The sequence below is a fragment of the Salvelinus fontinalis genome, chromosome 23 (assembly GCF_029448725.1).
Source record: "Salvelinus fontinalis isolate EN_2023a chromosome 23, ASM2944872v1, whole genome shotgun sequence".
NCBI lineage: Eukaryota > Metazoa > Chordata > Actinopteri > Salmoniformes > Salmonidae > Salvelinus > Salvelinus fontinalis.
Window position 1 is genome coordinate 11,879,204 of NC_074687.1, and position 13,650 is coordinate 11,892,853.

The following is a 13,650-nucleotide window of genomic DNA, read 5'->3' on the forward strand; positions in this document are numbered from 1 at the left end:
ACTCTAGTTGCATTGAATTAGGATGGACAGACTGTCTAGTTGCATTGAATTGGGATGGACAGACTGTCTAGTTGCATTGAATTAGGATGGACAGACTGTCTAGTTGCATTGAATTAGGATGGACAGACTCTAGTTGCATTGAATTAGGATGGGCAGACTGTCTAGTTGCATTGAATTAGGATGGACAGACTGTCTAGTTGCATTGAATTAGGATGGACAGACTGTCTAGTTGCATTGAATTAGGATGGACAGACTCTAGTTGCATTGAATTAGGATGGACAGACTCTAGTTGCATTGAATTAGGATGGACAGACTCTAGTTGCATTGAATTAGGATGGACAGACTGTCTAGTTGCATTGAATTGGGATGGACAGACTGTCTAGTTGCATTGAATTAGGATGGACAGACTGTCTAGTTGCATTGAATTAGGATGGACAGACTCTAGTTGCATTGAATTAGGATGGGCAGACTGTCTAGTTGCATTGAATTAGGATGGACAGACTGTCTAGTTTAATTGAATTAGGATGGACAGACTGTCTAGTTTCATTGAATTGGGATGGACAGACTGTCTAGTTGCATTGAATTAGGATGGACAGACTGTGTCTAGTTGCATTGAATTAGGATGGACAGACTGTCTAGTTTCATTGAATTAGGATGGACAGACTGTGTCTAGTTTCATTGAATTGGGATGGACAGACTGTGTCTAGTTTCATTGAATTAGGATGGACAGACTGTCTAGTTTCATTGAATTAGGATGGACAGACTGTCTAGTTTCATTGAATTAGGATGGACAGACTGTCTAGTTGCATTGAATTAGGATGGACAGACTGTCTAGTTTCATTGAATTAGGATGGACAGACTGTGTCTAGTTTCATTGAATTAGGATGGACAGACTGTCTAGTTTCATTGAATTGGGATGGACAGACTGTCTAGTTTCATTGAATTAGGATGGACAGACTGTCTAGTTTCATTGAATTAGGATGGACAGACTGTGTCTAGTTTCATTGAATTAGGATGGACAGACTGTCTAGTTTCATTGAATTAGGATGGACAGACTGTCTAGTTTCATTGAATTAGGATGGACAGACTGTCTAGTTTCATTGAATTAGGATGGACAGACTGTCTAGTTTCATTGAATTAGGATGGACAGACTGTGTCTAGTTTCATTGAATTAGGATGGACAGACTGTCTAGTTTCATTGAATTAGGATGGACAGACTGTCTAGTTTCATTGAATTAGGATGGACAGACTGTCTAGTTTCATTGAATTAGGATGGACAGACTGTCTAGTTTCATTGAATTAGGATGGACAGACTGTCTAGTTTCATTGAATTAGGATGGACAGACTGTGTCTAGTTTCATTGAATTAGGATGGACAGACTGTCTAGTTTCATTGAATTAGGATGGACAGACTGTCTAGTTTCATTGAATTAGGATGGACAGACTGTGTCTAGTTTCATTGAATTAGGATGGACAGACTGTCTAGTTTCATTGAATTAGGATGGACAGACTGTGTCTAGTTTCATTGAATTAGGATGGACAGACTGTCTAGTTTCATTGAATTGGGATGGACAGACTGTCTAGTTTCATTGAATTAGGATGGACAGACTGTCTAGTTGCATTGAATTAGGATGGACAGACTGTCTAGTTTCATTGAATTAGGATGGACAGACTGTGTCTAGTTTCATTGAATTAGGATGGACAGACTGTCTAGTTTCATTGAATTGGGATGGACAGACTGTCTAGTTTCATTGAATTAGGATGGACAGACTGTCTAGTTGCATTGAATTAGGATGGACAGACTCTAGTTTCATTGAATTAGGATGGACAGACTGTCTAGTTGCATTGAATTAGGATGGACAGACTGTCTAGTTTCATTGAATTGGGATGGACAGACTGTCTAGTTTCATTGAATTAGGATGGACAGACTGTCTAGTTTCATTGAATTAGGATGGACAGACTGTGTCTAGTTTCATTGAATTAGGATGGACAGACTGTCTAGTTTCATTGAATTAGGATGGACAGACTGTCTAGTTTCATTGAATTAGGATGGACAGACTGTCTAGTTTCATTGAATTAGGATGGACAGACTGTCTAGTTTCATTGAATTAGGATGGACAGACTGTGTCTAGTTTCATTGAATTAGGATGGACAGACTGTCTAGTTTCATTGAATTAGGATGGACAGACTGTCTAGTTTCATTGAATTAGGATGGACAGACTGTCTAGTTTCATTGAATTAGGATGGACAGACTGTCTAGTTTCATTGAATTAGGATGGACAGACTGTCTAGTTTCATTGAATTAGGATGGACAGACTGTGTCTAGTTTCATTGAATTAGGATGGACAGACTGTGTCTAGTTTCATTGAATTAGGATGGACAGACTGTCTAGTTTCATTGAATTAGGATGGACAGACTGTGTCTAGTTTCATTGAATTAGGATGGACAGACTGTCTAGTTTCATTGAATTAGGATGGACAGACTGTGTCTAGTTTCATTGAATTAGGATGGACAGACTGTCTAGTTTCATTGAATTGGGATGGACAGACTGTCTAGTTTCATTGAATTAGGATGGACAGACTGTCTAGTTGCATTGAATTAGGATGGACAGACTGTCTAGTTTCATTGAATTGGGATGGACAGACTGTCTAGTTGCATTGAATCAGGATGGACAGACTGTGTCTAGTTTCATTGAATTGGGATGGACAGACTGTCTAGTTGCATTGAATCAGGATGGACAGACTGTCTAGTTTCATTGAATTAGGATGGACAGACTGTCTAGTTTCATTGAATTGGGATGGACAGACTGTGTCTAGTTTCATTGAATTGGGATGGACAGACTGTCTAGTTGCATTGAATTAGGATGGACAGACTGTGTCTAGTTTCATTGAATTAGGATGGACAGACTGTCTAGTTTCATTGAATTAGGATGGACAGACTGTGTCTAGTTTCATTGAATTAGGATGGACAGACTGTCTAGTTTCATTGAATTGGGATGGACAGACTGTCTAGTTTCATTGAATTAGGATGGACAGACTGTCTAGTTTCATTGAATTAGGATGGACAGACTGTCTAGTTGCATTGAATTAGGATGGACAGACTGTGTCTAGTTGCATTGAATTAGGATGGACAGACTGTGTCTAGTTGCATTGAATTAGGATGGACAGACTGTCTAGTTTCATTGAATTAGGATGGACAGACTGTGTCTAGTTTCATTGAATTAGGATGGACAGACTGTGTCTAGTTTCATTGAATTAGGATGGACAGACTGTCTAGTTGCATTGAATTAGGATGGACAGACTGTCTAGTTGCATTGAATTAGGATGGACAGACTGTCTAGTTGCATTGAATTAGGATGGACAGACTCTAGTTGCATTGAATTGGGATGGACAGACTGTCTAGTTTCATTGAATTGGGATGGACAGACTGTCTAGTTGCATTGAATTAGGATGGACAGACTGTCTAGTTGCATTGAATTAGGATGGACAGACTGTCTAGTTTCATTGAATTGGGATGGACAGACTGTCTAGTTGCATTGAATCAGGATGGACAGACTGTGTCTAGTTTCATTGAATTGGGATGGACAGACTGTCTAGTTGCATTGAATCAGGATGGACAGACTGTCTAGTTTCATTGAATTAGGATGGACAGACTGTCTAGTTTCATTGAATTGGGATGGACAGACTGTGTCTAGTTTCATTGAATTGGGATGGACAGACTGTCTAGTTGCATTGAATTAGGATGGACAGACTGTGTCTAGTTTCATTGAATTAGGATGGACAGACTGTCTAGTTTCATTGAATTAGGATGGACAGACTGTGTCTAGTTTCATTGAATTAGGATGGACAGACTGTCTAGTTTCATTGAATTAGGATGGACAGACTGTCTAGTTTCATTGAATTAGGATGGACAGACTGTCTAGTTTCATTGAATTGGGATGGACAGACTGTTTAGTTTCATTGAATTGGGATGGACAGACTGTCTAGTTTCATTGAATTGGGATGGACAGACTGTTTAGTTTCATTGAATTGGGATGGACAGACTGTCTAGTTTCATTGAATTAGGATGGACAGACTGTCTAGTTTCATTGAATTGGGATGGACAGACTGTCTAGTTTCATTGAATTAGGATGGACAGACTGTGTCTAGTTTCATTGAATTAGGATGGACAGACTGTCTAGTTTCATTGAATCAGGATGGACAGACTGTGTCTAGTTTCATTGAATTGGGATGGACAGACTGTCTAGTTTCATTGAATTGGGATGGACAGACTGTCTAGTTTCATTGAATTGGGATGGACAGACTGTCTAGTTTCATTGAATTGGGATGGACAGACTGTGTCTAGTTTCATTGAATTGGGATGGACAGACTGTCTAGTTTCATTGAATTAGGATGGACAGACTGTGTCTAGTTTCATTGAATTGGGATGGACAGACTGTGTCTAGTTGCATTGAATTAGGATGGACAGAGAGAAAGAGAGAGAGAATAAAAGTCTCACGTGTTGTTGTACCCGGGGTGCTGCAGATCGTGGCACACGGCAGCTGTCATCAGAATCAGAATGTCCACCTGGGTGAATATCTCCTGGGAGACTCACAACACAGGCCCATTACGTCAATGAAGGGGCCATCTGTGTACTGTGTGCACGTGTGTGTGTGCGTGTGCATGTGTTCCCGGCATGCAAGTTTGCACAGGTAGGTAAATCCGTGTTTGTGTGAGTGTGTGTGTGAGTGTGTGTATGTGTGTGAGAGATCTCATTAGCACGTCTTTAACATGGCCGCCTCATAATCACTCATTATAGCCTTTGATGATAAATAAACCTCTCATGAATGGTGGACCACGACAACAGGGGTCGATGAGGATGCCAGAGGGAGCGTCTCCAAGGGAGTAGAATTTCTCTTCCAAACTCATCTCTCAGCGTCTCTCTCTCTCTCCCTCCCTCCTCTTTAAGAAAAAAAACTATTCCTCCTCACCAATCTCTCTTTCTCATCACTCCAGTATTATTGATGCCCTTTTATAGAGCTGAGGTATATAGTCTTACTGTGGAATTACTGTAGTATTACTGTGGGATTACAGAGGGCACGACAAAGCCTATTCCTCCTCGGGAAACGAAAAAGATTTGGCATGGGTCCTGAGATCCTCAAAAGGTTTTACAGCTGCACCATCGAGAGCATCCTGACTGGTTGCATCACTGCCTGGTACGGCAATTGCTCGGCCTCCGACCGCAAGGCATGACAGAGGGTAGAGTGTACGGCCCAGTACATCACTGGGGCTAAGCTGCCTGCCATCCAGGACCTCTATACCAGGCGGTGTCAGAGTAAGGCCCTAAAAATTGTCAAAGACCCCAGCCACCCCAGTCATAGACTGTTCTCTCTACTACCGCATGGCAAGCGGTACCGGAGTGCCAAGTCTAGGACAAAAAAGCTTCTCAACAGTTTTTACCCCCAAGCCATAAGACTCCTGAACAGGTAATCAAATGGCTACCCGGACTATTTGCATTGTGTCCCCCACCCAACCCCTCTTTTACGCTGCTGCTACTCTCTGTTTATCATATATGCACAGTCACTTTAACTATACATTCATTTACATATGTACACACTACCTCAATTGGCCCGACCAACCAGTGCACCCACACATTGGCTAACCGGGCTATCTGCATTGTGTCCCTCAACCCGCCAACCCCTCTTTACGCTACTGCTACTCTCTGTTCATAAGAGGTATATGCATAGTCACTTTAACCATATCTACATGTACATACTAGCTCAATCAGCCTGACTAACCGGTGTCTGTATGTAGCATCGCTACTTTTATAGCCTCTCTACTGTATATAGCCTGTCTTTTTACTGTTGTTTTATTTCTTTACCAACCTATTGTTCACCTAATGCCCTTTTTGCACTATTGGTTAGAGCCTGTAAGTAAGCATTTCACTGTAAAGTCTACACCTGTTGTATTCGGCGCACGTGACAAATAAACTATGATTTGATATTACTGTAGTATTACTGTGGTATTACCTGTAGTATTACCTGTAGTATTACCTGTAGTATTATATGTAGTATTACTGTGGTGTTACTGTAGTATTGCTGAGGGATTACTGTGGTATTACCTGTAGTATTATTGTGGTATTACATGTAGTATTACCTGTAGTATTACTGTGATATGACTGCAATTTTACCTGTAGTATTACTGTAGTATGAATATGGTATTACTGTAGTATTACTGCAGTATTGCCTGTAGTAGTACCTGTAGTATTATTGTAGTAATATTAGTGTTACTGTGGTATTATTGTGGTATTACCTGTAGTATTACTGTGATATGACTATTATTACATGTAGTGTTACTGTAGTAATATTGTAGTATTACTGTACTATTACCCGTAGTATAACTTTGGTATTACCAGTAGCATTATTGTAGTATTATTCTGATATTACTGTGTTATTACCCATAGTATTACTGCAGTATTACCTGTCATATTACTGTGGGAATACCTGTAGTATTACCTGTAGTATGACTATAGTATTACATGTAGTATTACCTGTAGTATTACTGTAGTATTGCTTGTAGTATTACTGTGGTATTACCTGTAGTACTACCTGTAGTACTCCCTGTAGTATTACCTGTAGTATTACCTGTAGTATTACCTTTGGTATTATATGTAATATTACTGTAGTATTACCTGTAGTATTACCTGTAGTATTACCTTTGGTATTATATGTAATATTACTGTAGTATTACCTGTAGTATTACCTGTAGTATTACCTTTGGTATTATATGTAATATTACTGTAGTATTACCTGTAGTATTACTGTAGTATTACCTTTGGTATTATATGTAATATTACCTGTAGTATTACTGTAGTATTACCTGTAGGCTGCAGAGGCAGATCATGCTGTACATCATCTGGGTGACACAGAAACAGTGACGGAAGTTATGGAAGGGATTCACCTGGTAGTTGTCATGGATACAAAGCTGCAGGGAGGTAGAGGGGGAGGAAGACGTGAGACCATCAGACATCTACAACGAACCCGACACTAGTAACACGTGGTGCAGCAGCATATGAAGAATAGTTGTAGATATCTCTAGATGTCTTACCAGCCATCTCTTTAGTGTGATGGGGTTCATGTTGAAGCCCTTGACCAGGTCCAGGTCATTGTACATGTGCTCCAGGCAGCTCAGCATCTGATCACATGAAGGAAGGTGGAGAAGTGAGACCGAGTGTGAGCAACAGTTCTATGGTAGTTGAGTGTCTATGGTAGTTGAGTGTCTATGGTAGTTGAATGTCTATGGTAGTTGAATGTCTATGGTAGTTGAGTGTCTATGGTAGTTGAGTGTCTATGGTAGTTGAGTGTCTATGGTAGTTGAGTGTCTTTGGTAGTTGAGTGTCTATGGTAGTTGAGTGTCTATGGTAGTTGAGTGTCTATGGTAGTTGAATGTCTATGGTAGTTGAACCTCTATGATAATTGAGTGTCTATGGTAGTTGAATGTCTATGGTAGTTGAACCTCTATGATAATTGAGTGTCTATGCTAGTTGAGTGTCTATGGTAGTTGAATGTCTATGGTAGTTGAGTGTCTTTGGTAGTTGAGTGTCTATGGTAGTTGAGTGTCTATGGTAGTTGAGTGTCTATGATAGTTGAGTGTCTATGCTAGTTGAGTGTCTATGCTAGTTGAGTGTCTATGACAGTTGAGTGTCTATGACAGTTGAGTGTCTATGACAGTTGAGTGTCTATTACAGTTGAGTCTCTATGCTAGTTGAGTCTCTATGCTAGTTGAGTGTCTATGGTAGTTGAATGTCTATGGTAGTTGAACCTCTATGATAATTGAGTGTCTATGGTAGTTGAGTGTCTATGCTAGTTGAGTGTCTATGCTAGTTGAGTGTCTATGCTAGTTGAGTGTCTATGCTAGTTGAGTGTCTATGGTAGTTGAGTGTCTATGGTAGTTGAGTGTCTATGACAGTTGAACCTCTATGATAGTTGAACCTCTATGACAGTTGAACCTCTATGACAGTTGAGTGTCTATGGTAGGTAAACCTCTGACAGTTGAACCTCTGACAGTTGAACCTCTATGACAGTTGAACCTGTATGACAGTTGAGTGTCTATGACAGTTGAGTGTCTATGACAGTTGAACCTCTATGACAGTTGAACCTCTGACAGTTGAGTGTCTATGGTAGTTGAGTGTCTATGGTAGTTGAGTGTCTATGGTAGTTGAGTGTCTATGGTAGTTGAGTGTCTATGGTAGTTGAGTGTCTATGCTAGTTGAGTGTCTATGCTAGTTGAGTGTCTATGGTAGTTGAACCTCTATGACAGTTGAACCTCTATGACAGTTAACCTCTATGACAGTTGAACCTCTATGACAGTTGAACCTCTATGACAGTTGAACCTCTATGACAGTTGAACGTCTATGATAGTTGAGTGTCTATGGTAGTTGAGTGTCTATGGTAGTTGAACCTCTATGACAGTTGAACCTCTATGACAGTTGAACCTCTATGACAGTTGCACCTCTATGACAGTTGAACCTCTATGATAGTTGAGTGTCTATGACAGTTGAGTGTCTATTACAGTTGAGTGTCTATGGTAGTTGAACCTCTATGATAGTTGAGCGTCTATGCTAGTTGAGTGTCTATGGTAGTTGAACCTCTATGGTAGTTGAGTGTCTATGGTAGTTGAGTGTCTATGCTAGTTGAGTGTCTATGGTAGTTGAGTGTCTATGGTAGTTGAGTGTCTATGACAGTTGAGTGTCTATGACAGTTGAGTGTCTATGACAGTTGAGTGTCTATTACAGTTTACATTTACATTTAAGTCATTTAGCAGACGCTCTTATCCAGAGCGACTTACAAGTACATACATTCATATTTTTTTGTGCTGGTCCCCCGTGGGAATCGAACCCACAACCCTGGCGTTGCAAGCGCCATGCTCTACCAACTGAGCCACACGGGACTAGTTGAGTGGGTTCGAGTGTCTATGATAGTTGAACCTCTATGGTAGTTGAGTGTCTATGATAGTCGAGTGTCTATGCTAGTCGAGTGTCTATGGTAGTTGAGTGTCTATGCTAGTTGAGTGTCTATGGTAGTTGAGTGTCTATGCTAGTCGAGTGTCTATGGTAGTTGAGTGTCTATGCTAGTTGAGTGTCTATGGTAGTTGAACCTCTATGATAGTTGAGTGTCTATGGTAGTTGAGTGTCTATGACAGTTGAGTGTCTATTACAGTTGAGTGTCTATGACAGTTGAGTGTCTATGGTAGTTGAGTGTCTATGGTAGTTGAACCTCTATGCTAGTTGAGTGTCTATGGTAGTTGAGTGTCTATGGTAGTTGAACCTCTATGCTAGTTGAGTGTCTATGGTAGTTGAGTGTCTATGCTAGTTGAGTGTCTATGATAGTTGCGTGTCTATGATAGTTGAGTGTCTATGGTAGTTGAGTGTCTATGGTAGTTGAACCTCTATGCTAGTTGAGTGTCTATGGTAGTTGAGTGTCTATGCTAGTTGAGTGTCTATGGTAGTTGCGTGTCTATGATAGTTGAGTGTCTATGCTAGTTGAGTGTCTATGCTAGTTGAGTGTCTATGATAGTTGAGTGTCTATGATAGTTGAGTGTCTATGGTAGTTGAATGTCTATGATAGTTGCGTGTCTATGATAGTTGAGTGTCTATGCTAGTTGAGTGTCTATGACAGTTGAGTGTCTATGACAGTTGAGTGTCTGGTAGTTGAGTGTCTATGCTAGTTGAGTGTCTATGCTAGTTGAACCTCTATGATAGTTGAGCGTCTATGGTAGTTGAGCATCTATGGTAGTTGAGTGTCTATGGTAGTTGAGTGTCTATGGTAGTTGAGTGTCTATGCTAGTTGAGTGTCTATGCTAGTTGAGTGTCTATGGTAGTTGAACCTCTATGCTAGTTGAGTGTCTATGATAGTTGAGTGTCTATGGTAGTTGAGTGTCTATGACAGTTGAGTGTCTATGATAGTTGAGTGCCTATGGTAGTTGAGTGTCTATGGTAGTTGAGTGTCTATGACAGTTGAGTGTCTATGGTAGTTGAACCTCTATGCTAGTTGAGTGTCTATGGTAGTTGAGCGTCTATGGTAGTTGAACCTCTATGCTAGTTGAGTGTCTATGGTAGTTGAGTGTCTATGGTAGTTGAACCTCTATGCTAGTTGAGTGTCTATGGTAGTTGAGTGTCTATGGTAGTTGAACCTCTATGCTAGTTGAGTGTCTATGGTAGTTGAGTGTCTATGCTAGTTGAGTGTCTATGATAGTTGCGTGTCTATGATAGTTGAGTGCCTATGGTAGTTGAGTGTCTATGGTAGTTGAACCTCTATGCTAGTTGAGTGTCTATGGTAGTTGAGTGTCTATGGTAGTTGAGTGTCTATGATAGTTGAACCTCTATGATAGTTGCGTGTCTATGATAGTTGAGTGTCTATGGTAGTTGAGTGTCTATGGTAGTTGAACCTCTATGATAGTTGCGTGTCTATGATAGTTGAGTGTCTATGGTAGTTGAGTGTCTATGATAGTTGAGTGTCTATGATAGTTGCGTGTCTATGGTAGTTGAGTGTCTATGGTAGTTGAGTGTCTATGATAGTTGAGTGTCTATGATAGTTGAGTGTCTATGATAGTTGCGTGTCTATGGTAGTTGAGTGTCTATGGTAGTTGCGTGTCTATGGTAGTTGAACCTCTATGGTAGTTGAACCTCTATGGTAGTTGAACCTCTATGATAGTTGTGTGTCTATGACAGTTGAGTGTCTATGACAGTTGAGTGTCTATGACAGTTGAGTGTCTATGCTAGTTGAGTGTCTATGACAGTTGAGTGTAAATGGTAGTTGAGTGTCTATGGTAGTTGAGTGTCTATGGTAGTTGAGTGTCTATGGTAGTTGAGTGTCTATGACAGTTGAGTGTCTATGGTAGTTGAGTGTCTATGCTAGTTGAGTGTCTATGGTAGTTGAACCTCTATGATAGTTGAGTGTCTATGGTAGTTGAACCTCTATGGTAGTTGAACCTCTATGGTAGTTGAACCTCTATGGTAGTTGAACCTCTATGGTATTTGAACCTCTATGATAGTTGAGTGTCTATGACAGTTGAGTGTCTATGGTAGTTGAGTGTCTATGGTAGTTGAACCTCTATGATAGTTGAGTGTCTATGGTAGTTGAGTGTCTATGGTAGTTAAGTGTCTATGGTAGTTGAACCTCTATGCTAGTTGAGTGTCTATGATAGTTGAGTGTCTATGGTAGTTGAGTGTCTATGGTAGTTGAGTGTCTATGGTAGTTGAGTGTCTATGCTAGTTGAGTGTCTATGCTAGTTGAGTGTCTATGCTAGTTGAGTGTCTATGGTAGTTGAGTGTCTATGCTAGTTGAGTGTCTATGGTAGTTGAGTGTCTATGGTAGTTGAGTGTCTATGCTAGTTGAGTGTCTATGGTAGTTGAACCTTTATGATAGTTGAGTGTCTATGGTAGTTGAACCTCTATGACAGTTGAGTGTCTATGGTAGTTGAACCTCTCTGGTAGTTGAGCGTCTATGGTCCAACCCCTTGTCCTCACCTCATTGGGCTCCCACTGCCACACATCAAAGGTGGGATGTCTGAGAGCTTCCACTGTCTCCTGAGACAGGTGGTACTACACACACACACACACACAGAGGCAGATAGAGAGAGGCACAGAAGAGGGGAGAGAGAAGAACAACAATGTTTTGGTGAAGTCAGCGTCTGACCTTGTTGGCCTTCCGCAGCCAGAGGTCAAAGGGCAGGCTTTCTGAGGACGTCTATGGTCTGCTGCGAAAGCATGTACTGCAAGCCACAGAGCTCCCAGTTTACCCAGTCTGACTCCGGTGCTAGTTATGGGCTTAGCTCTACATACCTGGCCACACCTGACCTGACTACAGGTGTTAAACCAGCACCGGAGACAGATGCTGGCTGTAATTCTTTAGGCGAGGCAGCTTGCCACTAGGGCCTTTGCACTCCGCACCCACCTATGAAATCTAGGGGAAACACTGGCACACATGACATGGGTGCACTTAACTAGGGGCATGCTGTATCTGACAAGGTGGAGGTACATCAGTCATACAACTGACTCAGGACATACAGGAGGTGTTCTGAAACTATGGACCTACAGGTGGTGTTCTGACACTATGGACCTACAGGAGGTGTTCTGACACTATGGACCTACAGGAGGTGTTCTGACACTATGGACCTACAGGTGGTGTTCTGACACTATGGACCTACAGGAGGTGTTCTGACACTATGGACCTACAGGAGGTGTTCTGACACTATGGACCTACAGGAGGTGTTCTGACACTATGGGCCTACAGGTGGTGTTCTGACACTATGGACCTACAGGTGGTGTTCTGACACTATGGACCTACAGGTGGTGTTCTGACACTATGGACCTACAGGAGGTGTTCTGACACTATGGACCTACAGGAGGTGTTCTGACACTATGGGCCTACAGGAGGTGTTCTGACACTATGGACCTACAGGAGGTGTTCTCACACTATGGACCTACAGGAGGTGTTCTGACACTATGGGCCTACAGGTGGTGTTCTGACACTATGGACCTACAGGTGGTGTTCTGACACTATGGACCTACAGGAGGTGTTCTGACACTATGGACCTACAGGTGGTGTTCTGACACTATGGACCTACAGGAGGTGTTCTGACACTATGGACCTACAGGTGGTGTTCTGACACTCTGGACCTACAGGTGGTGTTCTGACACTATGGACCTACAGGTGGTGTTCTGACACTATGGACCGACAGGTGGTGTTCTGACACTATGGACCTACAGGAGGTGTTCTGACACTATGGACCTACAGGAGGTGTTCTGACACTATGGGCCTACAGGTGGTGTTCTGACACTATGGACCTACAGGTGGTGTTCTGACACTATGGACCTACAGGAGGTGTTCTGACACTATGGACCTACAGGAGGTGTTCTGACACTATGGACCTACAGGAGGTGTTCTGACACTATGGACCTACAGGAGGTGTTCTGACACTATGGACCTACAGGAGGTGTTCTGACACTATGGGCCTACAGGTGGTGTTCTGACACTATGGACCTACAGGTGGTGTTCTGACACTATGGACCTACAGGTGGTGTTCTGACACTATGGACCTACAGGAGGTGTTCTGACACTATGGACCTACAGGAGGTGTTCTGACACTATGGACCTACAGGTGGTGTTCTGACACTATGGACCTACAGGAGGTGTTCTGACACTATGGACCTACAGGTGGTGTTCTGACACTATGGACCTACAGGTGGTGTTCTGACACTATGGACCTACAGGTGGTGTTCTGACACTATGGACCGACAGGTGGTGTTCTGACACTATGGACCTACAGGAGGTGTTCTGACACTATGGACCTACAGGAGGTGTTCTGACACTATGGGCCTACAGGTGGTGTTCTGACACTATGGACCTACAGGTGGTGTTCTGACACTATGGACCTACAGGAGGTGTTCTGACACTATGGACCTACAGGAGGTGTTCTGACACTATGGGCCTACAGGTGGTGTTCTGACACTATGGACCTACAGGTGGTGTTCTGACACTATGGACCTACAGGTGGTGTTCTGACACTATGGACCTACAGGTGGTGTTCTGACACTATGGACCTACAGGAGGTGTTCTGACACTATGGACCTACAGGAGGTGTTCTGACACTATGGACCTACAGGTGGTGTT

General features: G+C 42.1%; 1 protein-coding gene across 2 annotated transcripts in view; it reads right to left on the bottom strand.

Annotated features, from left to right (window-relative positions):
- Positions 1-13,650, bottom strand: part of LOC129820858 (high affinity cGMP-specific 3',5'-cyclic phosphodiesterase 9A-like) — a 66,614-nt gene that overhangs the window by 15,286 nt on the left and 37,678 nt on the right. For both annotated transcript variants that reach the window (XM_055877902.1, XM_055877903.1), the window contains 4 exons: positions 11,505-11,579; positions 7,085-7,171; positions 6,857-6,961; positions 4,497-4,579 (listed from right to left, as the gene is read on the bottom strand). In XM_055877902.1, the coding sequence (XP_055733877.1) occupies positions 4,497-4,579; positions 6,857-6,961; positions 7,085-7,171; positions 11,505-11,579 (350 nt within the window). The remainder of the gene's footprint in view (positions 1-4,496; positions 4,580-6,856; positions 6,962-7,084; positions 7,172-11,504; positions 11,580-13,650) is intronic.